Below are 25680 nucleotides of genomic sequence, written 5' to 3' on the forward strand. Positions count from 1 at the left end.
TCTTGATTAATGCAAAGGTTCTGAATTCAACAAAAACTTGAATCGTTAGGCTGAATATTAAGATCGTCTAGGTATACGCCCCTCAAACAGATAAGCTGCCAGATCAACAGGTTACTTGACTTCTAGCTTCTGTAATGTCTGGTCTACTGTGAAAGATCTGAACCATGAGGGGCTTTTAAACAGTAAAATTTGTTCAACCAAAGCTGGATCTGAGGTTTCCATCCCCACAAGTTTGCTCAATAAGTTGCATATAAACTTCAAATTATGCAAGCAAACATAATCAAGATTTTCTGTTCACTCAAGGAAACTGTTTGTTCATACCCATTCTCTGTACAATTCTCTCAAACCAACTAACCGATCCTCCCAAATAAGTTTAAAGTTATCAATCAATTCTTCATCTTCGTCGTCGTCCGTCAATTCCAGATCAAATACGTTGCAATCTAGATCAAGTTAGGAAAAAGAGTCAAAGGTTCAAGCACAAACAAACCTAAGAAAACGAGGTCATCTCTGCAGCTTTACCGAGATTACGAGGGGAAGGAGAGAAGCAGCTTTACCCAGATCGAAAAAAACAGATTCCGAGCTTTCTTTACGTCGTGTTTTCCTTATTGAGTGGCTCAAGTCAAGATATAGTATTTATGGATATAGATTTGAATTCCAAACTCTGTCCCAAAGAAACATACATACTAGAAATAGTAAAATTCAACTGATCACTGTAACTAATCTTTGTATTTCATGTCAGACATCAAAGAGGTAGATAAATGGGTACAAATATTACTTGCAGACAGCAGTAATTCTGGAAAATCTCAGTTTGAAGATTAAAGCCATCCCACAGGTTTATCAGCCTGAAAGTCACCATGAAAGGCCTTGTAAATGGTTAACTTCTTTTTCGTTTGAAATCCTTTGGACCAGCAAGTTTTGAATAACTTAATTTCATCTCCTTGAGAAGGTTCATAGCCAACTCCACCTTCCCAATCTTCATTGAATTACTAATGAGAGACTTGTAGATATAGCTCGAAGGTCGGATATGCTTAAGCTTCATCTCCCTGAGGAGTGTTAAAGCTTCCTCGACGTTTCCAGATCGACCAAAACTCTCTATCAAAGCAGTATAAGTAAGCAAATCAGGTTCAATTCTCATTGCAACCATTTCCCTGAAGTAAATCAAGCACATATCTAGTCTACCCACCTTCCTTAAGCTATTTATTAATGTATTATACGACACAATATCCGGGGCGATGCCATCTTCTTTCATGGAAACAAACATATGAAGAATTTCATCCATTCGACCTGCACGACCTAGCGCATCCAAAATGATGTTATATGTGTACAAATCTGGTCTATATGACAGAAGCTTCATCTGATTAAATATCTGAAGGGCTTTATCAATCTCCCTACATTCGGAGAAGGCAAAGATTATTCTGTTTATGACCAGGAAGTTTGGAAACGTCATCTCAATTATTTCTTTGACATATTCCAGTAGCTTGCTACTATCATCTGTCCTGGCAAAGGCCTTGGCAAAATTCATGTACGAGGTCGAACTCAGCGGTTTACGGGAAACAAGGGAATCTTTAAATACTTGACATAAAAGGGTAGTGTCTCCTCTTTCACTTGCTGCAAGCAAAACCATATCATATGCCTTGGAGGAGCTAAGAGATATTTTCCTATCACATAATGATTTAAGTAGTTGAGCAGCAGCTGTAAGATTGCCTGATCTACACATCTTATCGATGCAAACGTCAAAGGTTTCGTGGCTGCACCTTGAGGCATTTTCCCTTGTGGCAGTAATTTGATTTAAGACTTCATCCTTCACCTTCTCTTCATCAGGAGAGATATTATTAGTAGATGACTGATGGCCAAAGCGTCTGATGGCATAAAGCAGCCAGTTTTGAGGGTTACCAACTGGGATAGATGTAATGCTATTCTGTATTAGACATGCAAAGACAAAATTCGAAGCACAAGTCATGTGTATGCCAAGGTGGGTAAGATGTAGTTTCAACAAAGTTTAAGCTCAGAAAGATAAATGATATTGATGAATTGTTAAATGACTATTGAGCATTCAAAGCCGGATTTTCGATAATTGATGTGCACGAACAAAATTTTAGTAAATTAAGTTACTGAAGAAAGATTGGTTATATAAGCTCAGAAAACATGATCCATATCAAAGCCTGCCAATTACAGATCAAAAAGGATTCAAAAGTGATACGAATAAGATCTCAATCATGCAATACGAACTTCAAGGAAAATGTAAAAAAATGTTATTCAAATTACCACAAGATAAACTCAAGTGGCAATTAATGCCACGTTAAAGAAGAATCAAGCTTCATTTTTTGTTGGATGGTTACAAATTTTGGGTGGATGATAATCTAGAGTTATAAAGTTATGGTGTTTCATTAATGTATTTTAAAGCTTTTTGTTTATATAGTGGCTAATTATGGTCCTAAAGTAGGAAGGTTAGAACTCTTGAAATGCCTCATGGAATGTGAGATCCTACATTGGTTGGGAAGGAGAACGAAACACCCTAGCAGACACATTTTAAAGCCTTGAGGGGAAGCCCGAAAGGGAAAGTCCAAAGAGGACAATATTTGCTAGCGGTGGGCTTGGGCTGTTACAAATGGTATAAGAGCCAGACACCGGACGATGTGCTAGCGAGGAGGCTGTTCCCAGAAGGGGGTAGACACGAGGCGGTGTGCCAGTAAGGACGCTAGGCCTCGAAGGGGGTGGATTTGGTGGGGGTCCCACATCGATTGAAGAAAGGAACGAATGCCAGCGAGGACGCTGGACCCTGAAGGGGGGTGGATTGTGAGATCCCACATTGGTTAGGGAGGAGAACGAAACACCCTTTATAAGGTTGTGGAAACCTCTCCCTAGCAGATGCGTTTTAAAAGCCTTGAGTGGAAGCCTGAAAGGAAAAGTCCAAAGAGGCAATATCTGCTAGCGGTGGGTTTAGGCCGTTGCATGGAAAGTCAAGGGTTTAGTCCTGGAAATGTAGTAAAAAGAGAATTTCTACTATCTTTTAGGCAATGCTAAGTTTCTTTGCAATCGTATGTCGATTAAGTGCTTAAAATCATTCAAGCTTGACATGATCGATCTTACTTGTGGAGTAATTAAAATCTCAAAGAAGTTTCTTTCGCTTGAGATATTTGATCAACATAGTTATTTGGATCTTACTTTCCCTTGAGGTGTTTCCTTATTGTTTTGAGGTTCTAGGATAGTTTAGATCTAAAGGTCTTATTCTTCAATAAGGTTGCTAGATCGAATTCCCTAGAGTGTCTTCCTACACTTATATGCTATCAAAGCCGTCGTGGTTGTCTAATCGCTTTTAGATTATAACATTGTTTTTTTTCAAATTGTTTTCAACATATTTTTTGGCTCATGTTTTCCAAAACATTTTTCTCAAACGTGACAAGGCCGGCATTGTCTGCGAAGTTTGAATTTCTCACGACTAACTTGTTCGTTGGGATAGAACAAGTAACCACAATCACTGTCCCGTAATTGTGACAAGTGGTATCAATCATTTGAAATGAAATCAGCTCGATTTGGGAGTTTTCGCATTCTTTATCTAGGGGTTAGAATATCCATGAGAGTTATGAGGGTTCGGAGACCCAACTGGCTAAGGTTACTATATCAAAAAGTCCAATAATCAAGACCTAGAAGAGAATGAGAAATAATCTGGATTCCACCTATGAAGAACATCTACAAACTACTGTCATGAACTCTAATTTGGACATTCTTACACATCCATCAACTTCAGAACTTAGATATACAACAGAATTCTTCTTCCAATCTAATTGGTAACAAACACAGTTCAGAGCGAAACAATCGATTTCCGGAGCAATATTACACAAACAAACAAAAACGGAAGAAATTTAGAGGTACCACTTACAGTGTACGAGTAATGCAGAACATTCCTAGCAGACAGCAGGCTCCACTTACAGTGTAAGAGCATCAAGTCGTTAATACAGAGATACAATGAAGCAATTAACCCACACAAACTGAGAATCAGACTCCCCTGAAAGCTAACCACAATCTCCACCGATTGTTAACATCAAGGTTACCGTCGATTTCATCTTAAAAAGAACCCATTTTTGGCTGCCCCTGTAATCGATATCAAAAGCTTCCAAGCAGAAGAAACTGACACCCACAACGACGCTCAAACCGCCGCTGAGCTGAGACCCACGGCGGCGAGTCACAGTCCTCTACACTGAGACTCACGGCGTCACGATTCAGCCCCCTAAACCGAGACCTACACAGCCCTGTTTCTTCACCGAAGCCACCCACGCCACTGATCTGCCAGTTTTCTTCTACGTTACAGCGCCTGCGTGCTATATTTTTGCTCTCACGCTGTGGCTATGTTGATTTTCAGCCCTAACTCAACGAAGATAAATGGTAAAATTACCAAAATACCATCTGTAAAAATTTACTTAAATGCCCAAGATATTCCTATATTAATTTTTTTTTCTTTTCCTTTTTCTTTTATATAAATATTTTTATTTTCGTTTTATAATTAAAATAAATCAATATATTCATTTAATAATAAATAAATTGTATAACATATATCTCAATTTATTTTTAATTGAAATTTAACGTGAAAATTTTGAATTCTTTTATTATCCAATATTTAAAAAATTACAAATTGATCTCATTTTTCTCTCTCTCTCTAAATATCAAGTATTTAAAGATTCCCGTGTATTTGAGGCTTAAAAGTACTGTTCGAGTTCAAAGATAAAGTTCCCTAGAGCCTTGTTATCTCGAACCCCATTAACAGCTTGGACTTCGGGACCACTACTTTATTATATTGGATTACACCCCATCTAGAGTTTGGTTCCCCACCCCTCTCATTGTAAAACCAGTTAATTAAAAAACGTTAAAAACTTGAATCTTGCTAGAAATTGTGAGTTTTATGCGGTTGCCGATCTAAAAGTGTGTCTTCATCCCAATTACAGACAACCCACTTTATCCGGTATAGGTTAAATTGAACATTAAAGAATAGTCTCGGACCAACTTTAAAAATATTTAGAGACTCCGGACAAGGCCAAATTGGCAAATGGCTTTGTTGGTTGGTTGGAAGAATTGTGTGATGTACGATGACCCATGCCTTGTGGCTTCTGTATGTATCATAATTATGAATATTATGTTATGCTATGCATGTTATGCGATGACTTATAATGCTATATTATGTATGTTATGCAATGTTCTATTATGTCATGCTATGTATGTTATGAAAACACTATGTATGCTATGTCGTGTAAAGCCATGTTATAGATTTATACTATACTAGTGATAATGCATGATGAAAGTCATGACTAGTATTATGCATACATGACTCATGTGTGTATTATGACATTAATGAAAGAAAGATCGAACTCATGCTTTTAATATGCTATGATTTTAAGCCATCGGAACCTTATGTGTGTCATGTGCATTAAGATGCTGATCTTAGTTAGAAAATTAGGTATATTACTGGTGAGGTTTAGTCTCGCATCTGTCACTTCATCCCTAACCACTCTAAGGTTTAGTCTTGTTTCTAATGTACACAAGTTAACACTAAGTGAGATTCTAACTCACAAGAGGACAATTTGATTAAGAATTAAGAATTAAGGGAGGAGAAGAACGAAGATGACAATTTGATGGTTGGAGAGGAGAACGAAGCATTCTTTATAAGGGTGTAAAAACCTCTCCCTAACATACGCGTTTTAAAAACTTTGAGAGGAAACCCGAAATAGAAAGTCCAAAGACGACAATATCTGTTAATTGTGGGTTTGAACTATTACAAATGGTATCAAAGTCAGACACCAGACGATGTGCCAGCAAGGAGACTGAGCCTTAAAGAGGGATGGACACGAGGCGGTGTGTCAGGAAGGATGCTGGGCTCCGAAGGGGTGGATTGGGGGTCTCACATTGATTGGAGAAGGTGGTGGATTGTGAGATCCTACATTGGTTGAGAAGGAGAACGAAGCATTTTTTATAAGGGTGTCGAAACCTCTCCCTAGCAAACGTGTTCTAAAAACTTTGAGGGGAAGCCCGATAGGGAAAATCCAAAGAAGCATTTTGATAACCTTGAGGAGAAGCCCGAAAGAGAAAACCCAAAGAGGCGTTTTGATAACCTTGAGGGGAAGCTTGAAAGGAAAAGTCTAGAGATGATAATATCTACTAGCAGTAGCAGTGGATTTAGGTTGTTATAGGTCAAGACACAACCTTAATCATGAACATATCTTGACTGACAAGAGTCTACCTAGAGTCTACCTAGTATAGAGAGATGTGATGTCACCCTCGTTTCTCTTATGTACATCACGTAAGGATCAAGATAAACCAATGAGAATAGTAATAAAAAGCCAATTCTTTTAGAAAAAATATAGATAATCATGTTGTTGTAGTTGATTATGGAAAATGAGAGGGTTGGACTGTGAAAAGTTTCGGGTTGGGTTGGATTGAATCCAACCAACTCGAACTTTTGGGTTGGGTCAAAAAAATCCTCCAACCCAACCCAACCCGGACCATGTACACCCCTAGAAAATTTGATGGTTGAATTGGGTCAAAATCGAAATAATTGAGAGGAGAAGAATGAAACCCTTACTTATGTTAGTTTATACCTTTAGTTCGATAATACTTTAGCCCATAAGTTGCTAAATCAAGAATTTGGTCCTCGGTTACTTAATATAAGTATATTAGTCGAAAACTTGTCTCATTACGTTGCAGACAATATCTGTTCGAGGTGAGCTTAAGTTGTTACGCGGATACAAGTAATTTAAGGTTCTTTTAAAATTGCTATGAATTTTTAAAATTCGGTGATACCCTTTTATTATTTAAGAATTTAGAAATACTTTACGTTGCTTGTGATATTGAAATTGGTATCTTATACCTATCAAGAACTTGTTGAGGTTTGTGAAATGTCGTTGAATTATTTGAGATCCTACGTTGATTGGAGAGGGAACGAAATATTTCTAATTAGAGTGTGGAAACCTCTTCCTAGCAGACACGTTTTAAAATAGTACAGCTGACAACAATATGTAACGGGCTAAAGCAGACAATATCTACTAGCGGTGGGCTTAGACAATAAGAGAAAATGATCTTTGATAATACTAGTTTCCTTTTTTTATTGTGTGAGCCCTACAAAAAAATTAATTAATTAATCATTACTCAAATTAGAGTCCACGTGTCTTATAGATCAAATTCTTCCCAATCCCGAGTGTGAATGAAAAAAGCCCTAGAAACTCGTTTCTTCCTCTTGTCGTGTGAGATTTGATTCAAGAGTAATGTTATAGTAAAATTACCATTATACCCCTAAATTGAGATTTCCGTCCACTCCAGTAGATAGTAGAAAAAATTAAAAAGTATTTAAAAAGAAAGAAAGAAGAGTTTAGCACACGAGAAACTATGGTTAGAGGACTGAGTTGACTGCAACGAGACTTGATTGTAGTGTTATCGACATCCTCGACACAACCAAAATCTTGAACTACAAGTGTATCAACTTGGAGTACAAGTAAACTCAAAACCCAAATGCACATGGTGAGCATATATTCCTATACTCCCTCATCAAGAAAGCCAAAACAAACACATTTCTTATCCACATATACACGAGACAACAAATCAAAACCAACAAAGAACACAAACATTTGTTGAAGAACATGAGGAACAATACACAAGGAGAAGCCTCATCATCATCAACCTCCATCATTGAGGCACCAAAACCAAGCTACTATGCACAGCAACATGGGACAGCAAAACGCACCAAGCTCATGAGAATCATAGGACGAAGCTTGTTGGCTGTCATGTTCCTTGTCGGTCTTGCTATTGTCATTTGTTGGCTTGTTGTCTTCCCCAAAACCCCAAATCTTATATTGGAAAATGGCCATGTAACACCCCATAGCTTAACTGATAGAAAGCTCAATGCCTCCATATCTTTCACCATCAAAAGCTATAACCCTAACAAAAGAGCCTCCATTCATATGGATTCTATGAAGATGACACTTGATGATATGGGTCAGACGTTTATCACCACGATCCCCACGTTCACGCAACTGCCCGGAAACCAAACCTTCTTGACTCCCACCGTCGAAGTCAACTTCATATACCCTTTCGGGCAAATGAAAGATTTGATGCTATCAAATGGGTTGAATCCCGAACTTCACTTCTCGGCTCATGTCAGGTACAAACATTTAACTTTTAAGATAGATATATAACATATCAGTATATCATCAAATTTAGCTTCAATCTGATTTTTGTCTCGCTCTATTTCTATCAGTTACATTGTCGAGAAATGGGCATCAAAACGTCGGTCGCTAGAGATCTATTGTGATCGAGTCAGGCTTAAGATCAATGGTTCAACACCTTTCGATAATACAAAATGCAAAGTGGATCTTTGAGATTTGATCCGAGTTTGTTCTTAGTTGCATAATCGCCAAGATTTGTAACTTACAAGTTTGATTTTCTTTTTCTTTTTTGAATTTAATTGTTTCTCTAGGAATATTCTTGCTTTTTAAATTAATAAAAGATATATAAAAGTAAAAGAATAATTCTTTCTTCCATTTGAAATTTGATTTATTTTTTGTTTCTTTTTCTTTGTCTATTAATGGAATTTTCTTACTATCTTTCACATACCCAAAAAGGGAATTGTCATCGTTGTTTTTTTTACGTTATTCCGAGTGTTTGAGGTCAGTATGTGAGTAAATTTTTCATGACGATATTCTAAATACGATACTGTAGAACCTAGAGTTGAGTTTTGAGAAGTGAAATCAAGCTAAATCCAAGGATATTTTGTGACTCCGACTTAGGTCAACCAAGTCAGTGATTTTACTGTTGGTATGCCTCAAGTTTGGTTGGATGATTTGTGTGATGTATGAATGACATGTATTATGTGACCCGTGATGCTATAGTTTGTTATATATGACGTGATATGTGATGATTATGTTACGTTATGATTACATTATATGATATAAATGTTATATGATACATGTACTTCGAGCATGTTTCCATTATGCCTATGAAACATTGACAAGTCATTAATGTAAACCATGATAGATATGTTTGGTATACACATACATGTCTCATAGGAACGTCATTCTCTAGCCCATAGTCAAGCCTAAGAATATGTATACGCGGGATCGTGTGTAGAAAATTACTACACATTCAACCTTGCCCGAAATGGAAATAGAGCCCTAAGAATAGTTATATTTTACATTCATTCAATATGTCATGCATATAACCGTGACTTTATTTTGATAGGAATAGAGTTGGTGCAAAGAAGGCTTCCCGTCCCCAACTATTTGACGTTGAACTTTCCGAAACGAAAAGGTCTTATAACCGATAAATTAGTGTAATTAATCCAAACAACCTAATCCACATATTGAATGTCCCCAATATTGTGGGACTAGATGCAAAAGTTAATAATCCACCAATTGCATTGAATTTCAATTATGAACCATCAAAATAATTTTAAAATTAAGCAATAGCTCAATAGGCCTTGCTCTACTATGTTTTACACCTATGTGACCCATCTACAATATTGCAATAAAATTGAATTATTACTAGATACATAATTTACACTCCACAGTTGGTAACTCGAGTAACCCGAACAGAGTTCAAAACCTAATCCTCTATTTACGGGTTGGATTGTCGGGTTATTCTTTTTGTAATATATGTTACGTTAATAACTAAAATCTAATAAAAACTCAAATATTAAACATTTACCGGTATTCTTAATGTTAATAATAATCTTAAAAGTATTAGGTTTGGTTGGATTGTAACCCTATTTTCGAGTTGATTGAGTTGACTCGGAATTGGTCTAACTTTTCAGTTGCTCAAAAATTCAACCAAATACAAACCAAAAATCTAACCCAAACACGTTGGGTTGGATAGTCCGAGTTTATCCGTTCTCAAATTATGAACACCTTTGCGTAGAATTTATCAGATCCAAACACTATCGTAAAATATAAGAAAAAGAAAACCCATATTTTAAAATATGAGAAAAATAAGAGTGAATAGTAATTTAACATGATTTTTGAGAAAAGTTGTCATATTTATGAACACAAAACAAGAATCCTAAGAATCATGTTGTCTGTTTCTTCCTATATTTATTTGGTTTGCAAATGATATTCCCAAACAAGACACAAAACATGACCACATAACCTTGTAAAAACCAAACAAAAACATCCAACAACAAATAAATCTACACCAACCGTCCCCTCTCGAACATTAAAATATGTTCGGTTTGTACTGATTCAAATATAATCGTACTCGATACAAAATTAAAAATTTATTAAAATAGGTTCAACTTCGAGTTTATAGATCAAACTTGGTGTATGTGCGTAATTATACAAACCCTAATTAGGGTTTTATATATTTGTAAATCTTCTTTTTGCAGAAGAAACCTTATAAAATAAGGCAAACAAGGATTCTACCTCTCCCCTTCCGGCGACCTCAAAGAAGCTTTCATCTGAAAATTTCCTCTTGCTCACAATTTTTCGCTTTCTCGGCGTTGTCGGGCAGCTTCGTGCAATGGGAATTCGATGTCGGAGAGATGTCGGAGTTCGGCAGCTCTCTCCACCACAATCCACTGCTTCTCCGCCGTCTTCCTCCTTGCTCCGATCACCTTCTTCCGGTGACTTTGGTGGTTCTATTACCTTTTGGTGATCGGATTTGTGAAATTGAGACATGGGGTTGAGAGAAAATGTAAGAATTTAGCTTTGAATTTTAGAGAGAGAGGAAGAGAGAGGAGAGAGAATTGCTATTTATAGGTTTTTTCTTTTTTTTTTTTTGTTCATAGAGGCGAGATCCACCATCTCACGTTCGTTGGAAGGAGAAAGAAACACTCTTATAAAGGTATGAAAATCTTTTTCTACCAAACCCGTTTTGAAGCCTTGAAGAAAAACTCAAAAGGGAAAGCCTAAAGAGGACAATATCTGCTAGCGGTAGACTTGAGTCGTTACAAATGGTATCGAGCCAGACATCGAGTGATGTGCTAGCTAGGAGGCTGTTCCCCGAATGAGATAGACACGAGACGATGTGCCAGTAAGAATGCTGGCCTCAAAGGGGGTGGATTTAGCGAGAGGTCCCACAAAGGAACGAGTGTCAGTGAGGGCGCTGGGGCTTTGACGGGGTGAAACACCTTTAATTGTGATATCCCAAATACTAGCGATGTGCTTGAGCCGTTATAATCATTTTTTTTTTTTTTTTTTGCTTGATCATCATATGTTATTCTAGTTCGGGTATTAAGTTATGTCAAATGTTAATTAAAATTTGTGGCTATGTTAAAATACAATTATCTCCTTCTAACAAAAATTTAATTCTCCTTTTTATTTTTCATCCACGTAACAAGCTAATATAATTGGCTTAAATTACAATTTTGACCTTTAAAGGAAAATCTAGTAGATTTTTTTTTTATTATTATTTTTTAATTAAATATCTCACGTATTCAATATTTTCTAAAATTCATGGATATATCATACATAAACCAAATTTAATTTTATATTTAATAAATCAATTAATTCTTAAATTTTTCTTTAATTAGGATCGAACATATTCTCCCCTGAATGCAAGAATAGTGACATGGATTAAATGGTCTGTTCAAGCCAAGGAACTTACTCATTTAGATGAGATTCGACATTTTTAAACCACGAAACGCTCGATTTTCATTTCGGTTGTAGGTGTAACCAACCTGCTATTAAAAATATGGCAGAAAGAAATAATAGAAAAAGAGCTCCCGTATAAAGATCCCCATTAGCACGTAAACCGATTGTATACCACCACCGATAAACACCAGAATAAGCGATATTCACTGGGCCAAGAGCACCCCCTCAAGTAAAAGCTTCGACATCCCGTTGACCAAAATGAGAATCCCAAATGGCTATCTATTGGACACAAAATTAAAAGTTGAGGGACCTATTAAAATTGTTTGAAATTCAGTGACTTATTTAAAACTTCTAAAGTCTAAAGATCAATTTAATGCAAAATTAAAAGTTTAGACGATTCTAATAATTAAAAGTTTATATCTTCGAAAAAAAATTAGATGAAAGATAAAAAGATATGTGTTCGAAGAACGATACAAAAAAAAAATGAAAGGTCACATAAGTCATTAGCCAACATTTTGGATATAAACAAAACATGGGAATGAATGAACGAAATAAAATGGGTCAAATTCTATTTATTCCAACACAGACCACGTAGCATGTTTGTTCGTAAAAAACAAAGAAAAAAACCATTTTTGTTTATTCCTTTTATTTTGGACAACGTGTAGGAATCCATGTTCTTAGGATTCTCATCGTATAAAAATTTGAATTGGGTTTGTCTTCTATTATTATAAAAGTTACTAAAAACTTAAAAAATACGGGCTGGAATCGTGAATAAGATGCTAATTATGATTACAAAAGTTACTAAAAATGTTGGGTCTCGAAGGGGGATGGAATGTGAAAGTCTCATATTGGTTGGAGAGGAGGTTGAAAAATCCTTTATAAGGGTGTGGAAACTTTCCCCTAGTAACCCGAAAGAAAAGCCCAATGAGGACAATATTTGCTAACGTGGGTTTGGACAGTTATAAATGGTATTAAAGTCATGCCCTAAACTTAGCAATGTCAATAGAATACTCAAATGTCGAACAAATGACTCCAAAAGAAAAAGAGTCGAAGCTTCTCGAAAGCATAGTAAAAAATGACTAAGACTTCAAAAGAAAATGAGTTAAGGCTCGATTAAAGGGAGACGTACTTTGTTCGAGGGGAGATGTTGGATGAAAGTCCTACATCGGCTAATTTAGGGACTGATCCTGAGTTTATAATCAATGAATACTCTCTTCATTAGTATGAGGTCCTTAAGGAAGCTCAAAACAAAATCATGAGAGCTTATGCTCAAAGTGACGAATATTATATTATTGTGGAGAGTCGTGTTTATCTAACAACAAAAGTTACTAAAAACGTAAAAATTTGAGTCAAGAGGGTGAATAAGACATTAGTTACTATTACAAAAAGTTACTAAATAGGTAAAAATCCGAGTGGGGATGACATAAAATTTTGGGTCGGGACAAAAATTACTAAATTTACCCTTATTCCCAAAAATGTATGAAGATTTTCCTTTTTAATGCAGAAAATCTCATAAGATTTAGTTTTACATTTATTTAGATTTGGATGTCAGTCTATCTCTATGGTTTTATTTTGACAAGCTATGATTGATGTGAATATGTCCTAGCCACATACAATAAATAAATATATTGAAAATTATTGTTATTATTACTATTTTATAAAATTAAAAAAACAAAATATTTGGCTAATTAAGATGGTTCAAATTTAAATATTTTGAAAGTATAGACTAAAAAATACAAAAAAGAAAAAAAAAAACAACCTTAAAAATTGATGAAGTCGAACATAAGTATAACTCAATTAAGGTAAAACATGTACTTTTGATGGAGAGGTCAGAGGTTTAAATCTTTTCCGCATTAAAAAAATATTTACTTTTAACGATAAAACTCAAATCTAATTTTTTATATAATCATGGTAGAAAACTATTGAATTAGTGAGTTCTTAATCTCAATTTTTTACCAGTTAAATAAGATGTCGGTGGAAAAATTCAAACCTCTCTAAACCTTTAATCGAGGATAAGTGTCCGAATCGATTAAACCACGATCAAGTTAACATTTTAATCTCAAATATAATTCATACCATTTATCGACCAGTATGATATTGAGCGCTATTTTACGTCTAAGATCTATAGATGTGATTAGAGGTGACCGATAAGCATAAAATTGAGTGATGGGTCATTAGATGGCCCCAATATGTTTGTCGCCGTTGGTGATTTGGAGCAGAGTGTGATTTCAAGTTTGTGTCTTTTCTGGGACATGGGACTTAGCTGCTGCATTGGATACCATTTCAGAAAACACACACTTTTGGGGGCTTTTGTTTTGCATGTCTGAATGTTATGCCCTACACATTCTCAGTCGTTGATGAACCCAGAATAAAGTTTGGTACTTCGGGCGTGACACGCTCTCCCCCAATCTAGTTGGATTTGCAAATCCACAGTATAGATAGTTCATTTAGCGTGAGATTCTATGTCGGTTGGGGAGGAGAATAAAGTATTTTTTATTAGGGTGTAGAAACTTCTCCGTGATGAACATGTTTTAAAAACTTTGAGGACAATATTTACTAGTGATGGGTTTGAACGGTTACAAATGATATTAGAGTCAAACGCTGGACGATGTGCCAGCGAGAAGGCTAAGCCCTGAAGAAGGGTGGACACGAGGCGATGTGCCAACAAGGACAATGGACTTTGAAGGAGGTGGATTGGGAGTCTCATATTGATTGGAGAAGGGAAAGAGTTCCAACAAAGATCCTGAGCTCCGAAAAGAGGTGAATTTTGATATCCCATATCAGTTGGAGAGAGACGATGTGTCAACGAGGAGGCTGAGCCTCAACTAGGGAGGAATAATGTGCCAACAAGGATGCTAAGCCTCGACTAGGGAGGGACGATGTGCCAACAAGGAGACTGAGTCCCGAAGGGGGTGGACACAAGGTGGTGTGCCGGGGGTAGATTGTGATATCCCACATCAGTTGGAGAGAAGAACGAAACACTCTTTATAAAAGTGGAAAAATCTTTCTCTAACAGACGCGTTTTAAAACCTTGAATAAAATTCACCACCAAATTAAGAGAGGGATAGCTCAGGTAAGTTCCTTGGGTGGTTGGACAACAATTATACATGTGAAAGTTGAAGAAAGTTGAAGTGATGCTAGGGCAACCATCCTTCACTCTTATTTGCAAATTGTTATATACCGAAATGATATGTATATGTTATAATATGTGATTGTCATGCTGTATTTGATGAATTGATATGTTTATGGTTTGATATGTTGAAGACATGCTCGAGATATATTATGTGACTGTTATGATATATGATATGATATGTACATGATATGGATTGTTATGTCTGAAAGCATGAAGACGTTATGATATGATATATGTGCGATCGGACTAGTGACCTATAGATCAACCTTACCATAGTTGCTCTTTGTAGTATATAACATGTATGACATATCCATGCTTCGCAAATCTTTGAATGACTTGACTCATATCGTAGATTACGAGTCCTTATAGATAAACGATGACCTAAATTACGAGAAAAGACCAATAAGAATTTTAGCTCGAGAAGTGAAGGACTTTTGTAATAGGAAAATGGTCTTTACAAAACCATCCAGCGGAAGAAAGAGACGAGGAAGAAATACTAAGTAATTTCAAGATTAAAACACTCGGAGGACGAAAGTTTATTTTAGAATGTATTAGATGGGTTTAGTTTGAGAGAGAGAGTACGAAAGTCTATGTTCATTATTTAATAAGGTTGTCTCAGTTCAAAAATTTTGCAACCCAAACAATTGGGTTGGGTTTAAAAAAATGTCCCAACCCAACCTACGAACACTCTTAAAAAAAGTAATATGAATGAGTATAAAAAAACTTAGTAAGTGTTTCACCGGTAGTAACCCAATTGTTGGGTACACACATCCATGATGTTACCTATCCTCTAAACAACCTAGCTTAACCTTGAGTTCTTTCCAGTCTGAACAAGGTTGGATGTGTGGTACTTCCCCACACACGGCCCACGTAGGCGCATATAGACCTACCAAGCGAGCTTGTATACGTACACCATAGAGGAAAAGACATGCATGATATCATGCCAAACCTAGATATCAAAGGTACACGTCCGTACTAACATAATGGAAAAATATCTCGATGCACATGACATACGTACATGCAAGAGGTCGCCATAGCTTAAAATCACAACATATAAAAAGAATCATTTCGTTCTTCCTTTCATTCATGTCATAACACACATATGAGTTATGTATGCATAATACTAATCATGGCTTTCATCATGCATCATCGTTAATATAGTATAACCTATATCATACATAACATGACATAATCAGACATCACATACATACATAACATAGCATCATAGGTCATCACATATTAGACATAACATAGCATAACGTTCATCATTATGTCAAGCATGCCCAATATGGAAATGAGTGAATTTCAGCTTGTATGATTATATTCTTTGCCCCCGTTTAGTATGGAACGGATTATATCAATTAGTGTTATTAAAATAAAGCATCTGATCTGACCTTATTCATATACTATAAATTTTTTAGGCCTATTATTTGAATAAATTTCAATATTATTATTTGTTAAATATTACAAGTAAAAATAAAAACTTAATAATTATTTTATGAATAACAAAATATATTATTTATATATAAAGCTTTTTTTTTTTTATTTAAAAAAAAGCTATTTTTTCAAAACAAAGGACAAGTAAAACGCAGCGTTTGGTTCGTCACTTAGCTTCCGGTTCGGTTCACTTGAAAACCAGGCGGCAAAACCTGGAAGTGAAGAGAGCGAAAGAAAGAAGCGGAGAAATGGATTATAACTTAGCAGCGTTGAAGCTTCTGTGCAGGCAGCTCAACGACGCCCGCCAAGCTCCGTCCAACAACGCCGCCACACTCGGCGGCATTCTCTTCCAACGCGCCTGGCTTCAGGTTCTCTCTTCCACATCCTTCCCTTCTCTTACTCTCTCTCTCTCTCTCTCAATCCTTCTCTCTAATCAGAGCTCTCTCTGCAGGGGATTTTGGTCTTCGTCGACAGAGATAATGGTAAGCTGATTCTCGACGACGGCACCGGAACCGTCGAGCTCTCTCTTTCTGGCGACTTCCGCCAACGCCCTTGGAGCCTCGGTACTTGACCTCTACTTTCCATTCTCTCTCTCTTTTTTCTTCTCTTTTATTTCTGCTGCCTTTTGATTTGGTTTCTCTCGCTTTCTTTGTTCGTTTTGTAAAGGAATGTATGTGATGGTTGTTGGCGCTTATGTCGTCCGGACGAATGAACCGTCCATTATTGCGGTGAGATTGAAACTTCATCCTCTGTTCCTTTTTGTTTCCTCCGCTTTCTCGTCATTTTTCCTTGATGATCGTCCTGTGCTTGACATTAGAGAAGAATTCGATTGCTTTTTCCCCCCATGATTTTTGTGTTCTTGTTAAGAGAAAATGAAGTACTGAAAAATCTACTCAAACATCATCAATCTACCAATTTTCTTGTGATGAGATCGCTGTGATTCTAATGACTTCTTTTGAGTTGAATGTTTTATTTCCTAAATCAAATTGTATTTGCTCATGTAGTTCCCTTCATCGTAATGTATTTCCTTGGTTGAAGATTCTTGGCTTTCAGTTTTATTTTTATCTACAAAGTTTTTACAAGATAACTTTGGATGGGAGTTTCCAAGGCCGGGGATATCTTTACCCTAATTTCTCTATTACTTATGAGTAATTCATTCAAAAAGGGCAAGCAGATCCTGTAGGTAATCATGTTCGAACTTTCCTATGGAATCTTTGGTTTGAGCACAATGGCCGCATCTTTACAAATAAGAGTTGTAATATCAACTGTGTTATAGAAGCCACTTCTCTTTTAGCTATTACTTGAAGCAAATTGTCTCCTCCATTTTGTAATTATAGCTTATCTACCATTGTGAATCAATTGAGGTGCTGTTTCATAATTATTGTCTGATAGAATCTTCTTTTGTATCACCTACTTCATCTTATCAATGAATGGTTTTTGTTTTTTTATCTAAAAGTTTTGGAATGCATAGTAAGAAGTTGATGCTTGGTTTTTGGATTATTGAACTGCATTTTTGTAGACACTGTAACATGATGATTCCACTACTTTCGAGAAATTTATTGAATCGAATCTTTTTAAGATGTATGCAGCCATTTAAAGATTACAGCCTAACTTCTCTTATTACCTGGTGGAGACTTGTTCGTAATCCACCTTTGGTCGTTGGTAACGACCACCCTCCCCTTTTATAAATCTCATTCAATCAGTGAAATCTGTGTTACTCTCCAAAAGAAAAAATAATAATTTGATGTGTTGCTATTGTACTTTATGGACATTATATGTGGTCTTTATGGGTGCATCAGCTAATGTTTGTAGGTTTCTACCTTTTGTAAAGCTTGTTGATTGGTTTCCTATATTCTCCATGTGGTGCGAGTTTTTAAGATTTTTCCTATTTTTATGGGTTTTGTAGATAAGCCATCTGCCATAGAAACATGGTGGTGGATAATTCAGTATTTTCAGATGTTTCTTTTAGCTTTCGATTAAATTGCTATTGTTATCTTTGAGATGGTTGGTTCCTCTTAATTTCAAGCAAGTTTTATCCAAATAAGTTCTACATTTTAGCTGTCTTTGCCTCTCTTTCTATCCCTTTCGTTGTACTACACCTTCATTTGCTGGTGTTCAACATGTAGGTGTGATGTTTTGTTGCATTGGCATTTAGTGTCCCATGCGCTGGAGATTAACTCTCATAGGGGCTTAGTTGTCCCCATATTATGACAACAGCCAACTTTTGTAGATAACACCAGGAAAGACAGTGTTCATAACTTAAGGTTACTTAATGGCATAGAGTTTTGATATCTACCATGAACAAGAACTGAAGTTAGTTTTGTGATTTTATGTTTGCATCAGGTCCACAAGATTGTTGATCTATCGAAGTTTCCTGGTCGAGAGGCGATGTGGTACCTTGAAGTCATGGAAGCTTACAAAATGTTCTATGAACCTCTGGTTGAAGAATTTTCGTAACTCGTTGCGTTGACTCAACAGGTGATGCTTACTGTATTTTCATGTTAATCCTGTAATGAAAATGCATCAATTTATTGCAAGCTCACAGATGGGTTTCTTCTCTTATTACATATTTGAACTCTAATTGAAATTTTGTAACGACCCAATCCCACCGTTAACAAATATTATCCGCTTTGGCCCGTTATATAGGGAGAGGTTTCCACACCCTTATAAGGAATGTTTCGTTCTCCTCTCCAACCGATGTGGGGTCTCACAAATTCTCACCTCATGTATTGTTAGGATGATCTTGTTATCTCGTAAGATCACAAATCTAAATTAGAGAATCCGAGTATTATCCTTTGGTAGGCGTAATATAGAAAACATAAATAGATAAGGATAGGCAGATTAGGAGAGCCAACCCTGTTGCTGTCTCTGATGTTATCAAAAGAGATTTTGTGATGTAAGGAATTACCATAGTGCTATAAATAGAGTGTTTCTCTCTTGTAATCAAGAACATTTGGATGATAATAAAGAATTGATTCAGATTCTTAGAGACTTCTCCTTGAGGCTAGTAGGCTACACCATTTTGCCCCATCAGAAACATTTGTAGTGGACATATTAGAAAATTGCTATAACAAAGTTTGATCAAGGAATACATACAGAGTACTCGACCTAAGTTATGGGGTGATGGGTGTCATGGTCCTACCTTTTTCAGTATTCTGCAATTTCTGCTCGCATAGCTAATAAGATTTCTATTGCCTCAATAATCAACAAAACACTTTCAGACTAGTTGAACTGGGTAAGTTCTTTCTCCACAAAATCAAGCCCACTTATCTTGCATATTGGATAGCACCCAAATTAACCAGTTGTAATGAAGCATTAAAAGCTCTCTTTGCTTTTAGATGACTTAATCTTAATCTTATAACGACAACTTCCATGGAGCTTTTAATGGCCCTTGTCTTCTCTTTGTGTCTCGAGTTGTCTCACCTCTTCTCCATACCAAGACCTCCAACTTAATTCCTACCTCTACTTTAGGCTGTAAGGCTAAGACTTTCTTGAACTCAGTGTCACTCAGCTTACTCAAATATAGCTCACAATATTCTTTTTCTTGACTATTTGAGACACCAAGATGACTGTTAGTCCCTCTCTGTTCGGCGAAAATATGCATCAATCCTTGCTTAATGATAAAGAATCTTGATTCAATATAGTCATAAGAAGCACACATATGATACATATGGTATGATATGACATGGACATGGTGACACCCTATTTATTTAAACCTAGGACACGGACTCAATAAGGACATGTTTATTAAAATATAAAATATATATCATTTTTAAAGTTAATAAGTTTATGCATTTATATGGTTCAAAAATGATTTTAATGTATCTCCTTCTCAAAATTTATTCAAAGTTAAGTATTTGATGTGTCTAAAATGTTGGACCTACATTGACTTTGTATAACTAGTGTCTAACCCATATATTATGTTAATAGGTGTCAAATGTGTTCAACGAGTATTAGAGTGTTCAAGGGTCTGACATAGTTGGACATGGACATACTAGCCAAGCTAAAGTGTTCGTGTTTATGAGTATTCATCCATTGTCTATGTCAATCATGTCTTTCATGCATACCTACAGCTAGATACCTATTTTTGAGACTAGGCTTTACATTGAACCTCGAGCGTTTAATGTCAATGCACACCAATCACAAGCACAACTAGCATTTTTCAAGGAATTTTTCACTCCCCTTTGAAGATAATGATATCTATTTTTGTTCATGATGTTCACACATTACATTCCGAAGTAACTCTACATGGACTGACGTAGTTAAACCTATTTACCTTACCCAAGGGTGCAGGAATGTCAATGCCATAGTGTTAGAGCCTTCAAGTATTATGAATATGTTGGGAGGGGTGATATGGAAAAACATTGTCAAACAATGAATTATTTCAGGTATGTAGTAGATTGGGACAGATAGGAGAACAGGGAAGTTTGTATTATTGGAAAAATAGGGGTACTCCAAATTATTCAAAGCATAGTTTGTAAATGAAAGCAATGAAGGAAAGCAAAAAAAAGAAAATAGTAAAATTGCATTGACGGTCGATAATTTGTCGAGGAAGGCAAGGTTGTCGACTCAACTTCTTCTACGTCTACTCATTCTTCCTTGATAAGGACTACTTGGTACGATGGTCACAATCTTCGATAAAACATCATGTTGCATAGTACTCAAGTTGTCAATTTGATTCATTTTTACAAATCTTTCAAACTTGACTTTCTCTCTTTTGTCGTGGATTGAGTCTCAAGGTGTAAGTGATATTTTTTGAAGTTGCAATTGTTGGATGAAAGTCCCACATCGGCTAATTTATGAAATGATCATAGGTTTATAATCATTGGTATGAGGTCTTTTAGGGAAGCCCAAAGCAAATTCATGAAAGCGTATGTTCAAAGTGGACAAATATCAAACCATTGTGAAGGGTCAATGTTAGTAACAGAGCTATGCCCTAAATCCCTGTGTTGGATAAATAGCCATGTCAATAGAATCCTTGTGTAATTCTTGTGTTATGCCCTAAATCCCTGTGTTGGATAAAAATTCCACATTGACTAGTTTAAGAAATGATCATGGTTAATGGCCTTTAGGGGAAGCCTAAAGCATGAGAGCTTAGGCTAAAAGTGGACAATACCATACATTTCCAGCTCTCATATTTTCTATATGCAATAATCTAAGAGACAATATCTTCTTTAATCTTACCTATTTTTCTCGTAGATTTGACCTTTTCAAGTCGTAAGACCATGTATGGGGGCTGACGCCTGCCCAGTGCCGGAAGGTTAAGGAAGTTGGTGACCTGATGACAGGGGAGCCGGCGACCGAAGCCCCGGTGAACGGCGGCCGTAACTATAACGGTCCTAAGGTAGTGAAATTCCTTGTCGGGTAAGTTCCGACCCGCACGAAAGGCGTAACGATCTGGGCACTGTCTCGGAGAGAGGCTCGGTGAAATAGACTTGGATATGAAGGTAAAAACAGAATTTTACTCCTCAAAGTGAGGAAAAAAAAAAAAAAAGTCGAATAATTGAATTTTTTTTTTCTTTTTTGGGTTAGTTTGAGAAATTTTCGGAAGGACACCAACCCTCTCGAAGGATGGTAGCTTATAAGATAGTTTTTCACCCAATTTTGTAATTCTCATATACAAGTAAACTCCATATACACGATCATATAGATTTTATTATTGGTTATTTTATTTTTTCTCTCTTTATTTTATTTACTTTTTACAAATATATTTCAATTAAATTTATAATTAATAAAATACATTAAAACCAATCCCGATAATAACACTAATATACTAAATTATTTTATTGTTATAAACTAAAATAAATAAACATGTTTATATTTGTTTAAATCATTTTGACAATAACATATATTAACATAATAAATTATTTATTTTCTTAATTACTTTATATCAACTTTGTAGGTGTGTACATGCCCACACTATTCTAAAAAATATTTGTAATCGATAATGATAAATCATTTACATTCCATAAATATAATTAACTATTTTATTATAATAAATCAAGAATAATTTATTTAAATATCTATTTAATTTATTTTGACAATAAATGTCAAATACACACATTGCCCTAAAGACTTAGCTTGATGGAAGAAAAAAAAAAAAAAGAAAAAAAAAGAGAACTTAAAAACTACCTTTCTTGATATATTTTTTTTATAAGTTCTATAACAAATTTTTATTTAACTATTTACTTCTTTTTAGAACAATTATTTTACTTATTGACTTACTAAAATAATGGTCTGAATTGATTAAGTATCAACTCTGCCAGATGCTTGACTTTATATATACCAACCCTCATGACATATAGAATTTTAAATACTAAATCATCCCTAAATTCATGATAATTCATACCAAATTACCAAGAGACAAGAATAAATCATCAAGATTTAAGATATATGTTTCAATTAATTTTGAGTTATACAAATATACATTACATTCACTCAATTATTTTCTAAACTAAAGCATGAAAACAAAGAGATCTCAATGCACTTTCAATCTAATACATTAAACAAATTTAAAAATATAGATATTAAAGATTCTCAAATGTTGATTAGTTTTATCATTTCAAGACAATAAATGAATGTTGAAGGCTAATTGAAATGAGCATACCTCAGTAAATAAGACATTAATTACCATCTTAAGAGTCGATTTAAGAGAAACCAGGCTAACCGAGCATACTTCCTTTTGTTTCATAAACCAAACTGAAGCAGTATGGGGATGGTACCAATATTGGGCTATAGCCTAATAAATGCAGCTTCCACCATATCATATTATATGAGAAAAATGAATATTCATATGATACACATAATGGATATATAGCCATACCCTTAACAATTTGCTTCCCCATCAGTGGGATATAACAGCCCCTCCAATATTGAATGTTGAATAACCTGTGCAGACTTATGAGATTAGATTTTGTTGTTAAAATACACACATGTAATTTGATTAAAAGCTTAAATTCTATTATACCCTACAAACTTTCATATTTATAGTACGGTAAATGAAGGAATAAAAGAGATTTGTGGTGAGTATGAAAAATTAGTGGGAAAATCATACCTGAAGAAGTATTTAGCTACAGGATTCTCCTATCTCTGAGATACGAATACATGAGAAAGAATGCCACAACAGCGCCAACAATTATCCCAGCTGTTGTTAACCAGAAGGCAAACTGCATGCATCATATCAAGTACGTCAAATTTACAACACACAAAATCGAGACAATTAACGATGTTGCATGAATTTGAACATTGTTTATAAATTGGCTTTTAGAGAACGTACCACGTGTTCTTCAAGGTATGATCGTAAGTTCATGCCAAATATTCCTGCAAAATGGACGTGAAAAATAATGGCTAAAGGTAACTCCCCCAAAAAAAAACGCCCAAGTCAATAAATTCATGAGAGATTATTTGTGAAATAGCTCCATTGAGTCTCATATCCTTTATAGAATAAATTCATATAATTATGAAATCTATATGAGACGGAGGAATAAACAATTTTTTTAAAAATCGCATTGATTAATTATGCCTACTATAATCAAGCAGGGTGAAAAGATAAAATGGGTGTTGAGTAATAATTCCAAGTCAATAAATTCATGAGAGATTATTTGTGAAATAGCTCCATTGAGTCTCATACTTTATAGAATAAATTCATATAATTATGAAATCTATATGAGACGGAGGAATAAACAAATTTTTTTTTAAAATTGCATTGATTAATTATGCTTACTATAATCAAGCTGGGTGAAAAGATAGAATGGGCATAGGGTAATAATTCCATATTGATCCGAACCCATCCATATGCTTCCGTATCCCGTATTTAATAAGATTCCGGCTTCTTTTGGTGAAGTTATCCATGCAACATGTTTCTTTTCTCTTTTCTTTATTTACTGCTTATTACAGAAGCAGCTCGACTGCATTTTCATACTCAAAATTTACTAGTGAGTCAGCCCAGCCTCAATTAGAAAAAGAAAATCTTGCTTGAATCGGGATCGAAGATACTTGGGTTCTGTTATAGGAATAAACTGCAGCTAACAACGTTTGATTCTTTAGCTATATTCCTCTTACCCTTTTTGCTAGATTAGGGTAGGTTTTAGGAGGCAATCCTAGGAAGACCAACTTTTTTATCATTGCTTGTACAAAAGGCCGTCTCATTTAGTTCAGATGGAGGTCTTTGGAAATCCGCCATTTAGCAGGCTGGCTTTCTTTTTGCAACTCTTAGAAGCCTTTCCATAGAGAGAAGCAATAGGACTTTTTTAGAAGCCTTTCCATAGAGAGAAACAATAGGATTTTTAAAGATTTTGAGAGATTGAGAAGAGGTTTCATTCCTGTATATCACATTTTTATTTGGTCATCAATTTTCATTATTTTCAAGGATTTTTGTAATTGTCTGCTACTTTTGCATCATGATCTTGATACGATCATGATCTTGACACGCTCGTGACAAGCCTTAAAGGGAACTCAAGCCCCATTCACATTTTCGCCTGGCTTCGACGGAACTTAGGCGAGATTTATCTTGGCCAACCGAACATCACTTGTGCAGAATCCAAGCTTGTTCGGCCATACTACGCCGTCTACGCATGCATCTTCAATCGTCTTTGACACAGCAACATTGCATCTCATCGTCACCTTAGTTCCCAACAACACTACTCATGCATCGTGATGTCATCCCGATTCTCGGGAAACCTCGCCATCCTGGCTTGCTCGGGCACATCATTGGGAACTGACCCATGTGTGGATCATCTCGTCGGGATATCCCGAACTTCCATCCATTCGGGTTCTCTCGAGCATTGGACTCTACTATGTCCATGCTAAATCATTTACGGGCATACGTTCCAGATAGCAAGTGCCTAATCCAACCTCCAACACATGGGTTGGGGCACAATACCGACACACCCGTGCTGTCTGGTACTGTCCTTGAAAGACCCTTTTCAAAGGAAGCTGCCCGAGACACTCACCCACGCTATGACATACATACGTGCCACAGGGTAGCATGCTTAGGCCACAAGGCCCAAGGGTGGTGAAGAGTGAACACTATGTCTCCCCCTACAGTACATTTTGAGGCATTTCCATTCCTTCTTGAGTGGACGTCATTCTGGCAAGCGAACATACGGCCTCGTGTATAGTCCGTCAAGTATTCGATTGACACCAATTTTGGTGAGCTTTCATTTTCCATATCAACCGACTTAATTCTCGAGCCGCATGTTGAAACTCATATCAAAAACCCAACTTCTGAGGTTATGACCCGGGGCCCTACCTAGTCCTCTTCAAGCTTGTCTTCGACACTTGTGTCGCCTCGTTCTCTCAAACTTTGCATAGGCCTCAACTTAGCTTCAATATACGCTCTTGATGTTTTGAATGATGCACCGTCCTCGATTGCATCATGACACTTCTCAATCTTGACCCTCACGTGGTCAGATGAGTGCCAATTGAGGGCCACAACTTACTTTCTCTCAATGGGATGTGACACTAAGCATTTATCTTGTATGAGTGCTTTTTTTTTTTTTTTTTTTTTTTTTTTTTTTTTTTTTTTTTTTTTTTTTTTTTTTTTTT

At 35.9% G+C, this 25680-nt stretch overlaps 4 protein-coding genes across 7 annotated transcripts in view; 2 read left to right on the forward strand and 2 right to left on the reverse strand.

The window, feature by feature from the left end:
* Positions 1 to 586: 586 nt before the first annotated feature.
* LOC111469320 (pentatricopeptide repeat-containing protein At1g11900) lies at positions 587 to 4348 on the reverse strand. 2 transcript variants are annotated; one of them, XR_002714851.1, is made up of 3 exons: positions 3881 to 4348; positions 776 to 1918; positions 587 to 683 (listed from the first exon to the last, which is right to left on the reverse strand). XR_002714851.1 is itself a non-coding variant. In XM_023114554.1 (2 exons), the coding sequence occupies exons 1-2, from the start codon at positions 3941 to 3943 to the stop codon at positions 875 to 877; spliced, it is 1107 nt and encodes a 368-aa protein (XP_022970322.1). In that variant the 5' UTR covers positions 3944 to 4348; the 3' UTR covers positions 587 to 874. The 2 variants fall into 2 exon arrangements, 1 of the variants encoding a protein (XP_022970322.1); XM_023114554.1 differs by having other exon boundaries at positions 587 to 1918.
* Positions 4349 to 7574: 3226 nt separating this feature from the next.
* On the forward strand, positions 7575 to 8487 carry LOC111469334 (uncharacterized protein At1g08160-like). Its single transcript, XM_023114573.1, has 2 exons — positions 7575 to 8143; positions 8240 to 8487. The coding sequence occupies exons 1-2, from the start codon at positions 7623 to 7625 to the stop codon at positions 8358 to 8360; spliced, it is 642 nt and encodes a 213-aa protein (XP_022970341.1). The 5' UTR covers positions 7575 to 7622; the 3' UTR covers positions 8361 to 8487.
* Positions 8488 to 16348: 7861 nt separating this feature from the next.
* On the forward strand, positions 16349 to 21520 carry LOC111469342. 2 transcript variants are annotated; one of them, XM_023114583.1, is made up of 5 exons: positions 16349 to 16502; positions 16586 to 16697; positions 16801 to 16862; positions 18478 to 18612; positions 21334 to 21520. In XM_023114583.1, exons 1-4 carry the CDS (start codon positions 16383 to 16385, stop codon positions 18589 to 18591), a joined length of 408 nt encoding a protein of 135 aa, XP_022970351.1. In that variant the 5' UTR covers positions 16349 to 16382; the 3' UTR covers positions 18592 to 18612; positions 21334 to 21520. The 2 variants fall into 2 exon arrangements, with proteins under 2 accessions (XP_022970351.1, XP_022970350.1); XM_023114582.1 differs by lacking the exon at positions 21334 to 21520 and adding an exon at positions 20349 to 20589.
* Positions 21521 to 22621: 1101 nt separating this feature from the next.
* LOC111469313 (magnesium transporter MRS2-11, chloroplastic-like) overlaps positions 22622 to 25680 on the reverse strand; it is a 20037-nt gene continuing 16978 nt past the window's right edge. The window contains exons 12-15 of one of the 2 annotated variants that reach the window (XR_002714848.1): positions 23411 to 23454; positions 23189 to 23300; positions 22958 to 23022; positions 22622 to 22886 (exon numbers count right to left, since the gene is read on the reverse strand). Coding sequence is in view for 1 of the 2 variants with exons in the window: in XM_023114543.1 (XP_022970311.1) it covers positions 23205 to 23300; positions 23411 to 23454 (140 nt within the window). In the remaining variant the exon portion in view is untranslated. Of the gene's footprint in view, positions 23023 to 23188; positions 23301 to 23410; positions 23455 to 25680 lie in introns of both variants that reach the window. The other variant, XM_023114543.1, reaches the window with a different exon arrangement.

The sequence above is a fragment of the Cucurbita maxima genome, unplaced genomic scaffold (assembly GCF_002738345.1).
Source record: "Cucurbita maxima cultivar Rimu unplaced genomic scaffold, Cmax_1.0 Cma_Scf00039, whole genome shotgun sequence".
In the NCBI taxonomy this organism is placed as follows: domain Eukaryota; kingdom Viridiplantae; phylum Streptophyta; class Magnoliopsida; order Cucurbitales; family Cucurbitaceae; genus Cucurbita; species Cucurbita maxima.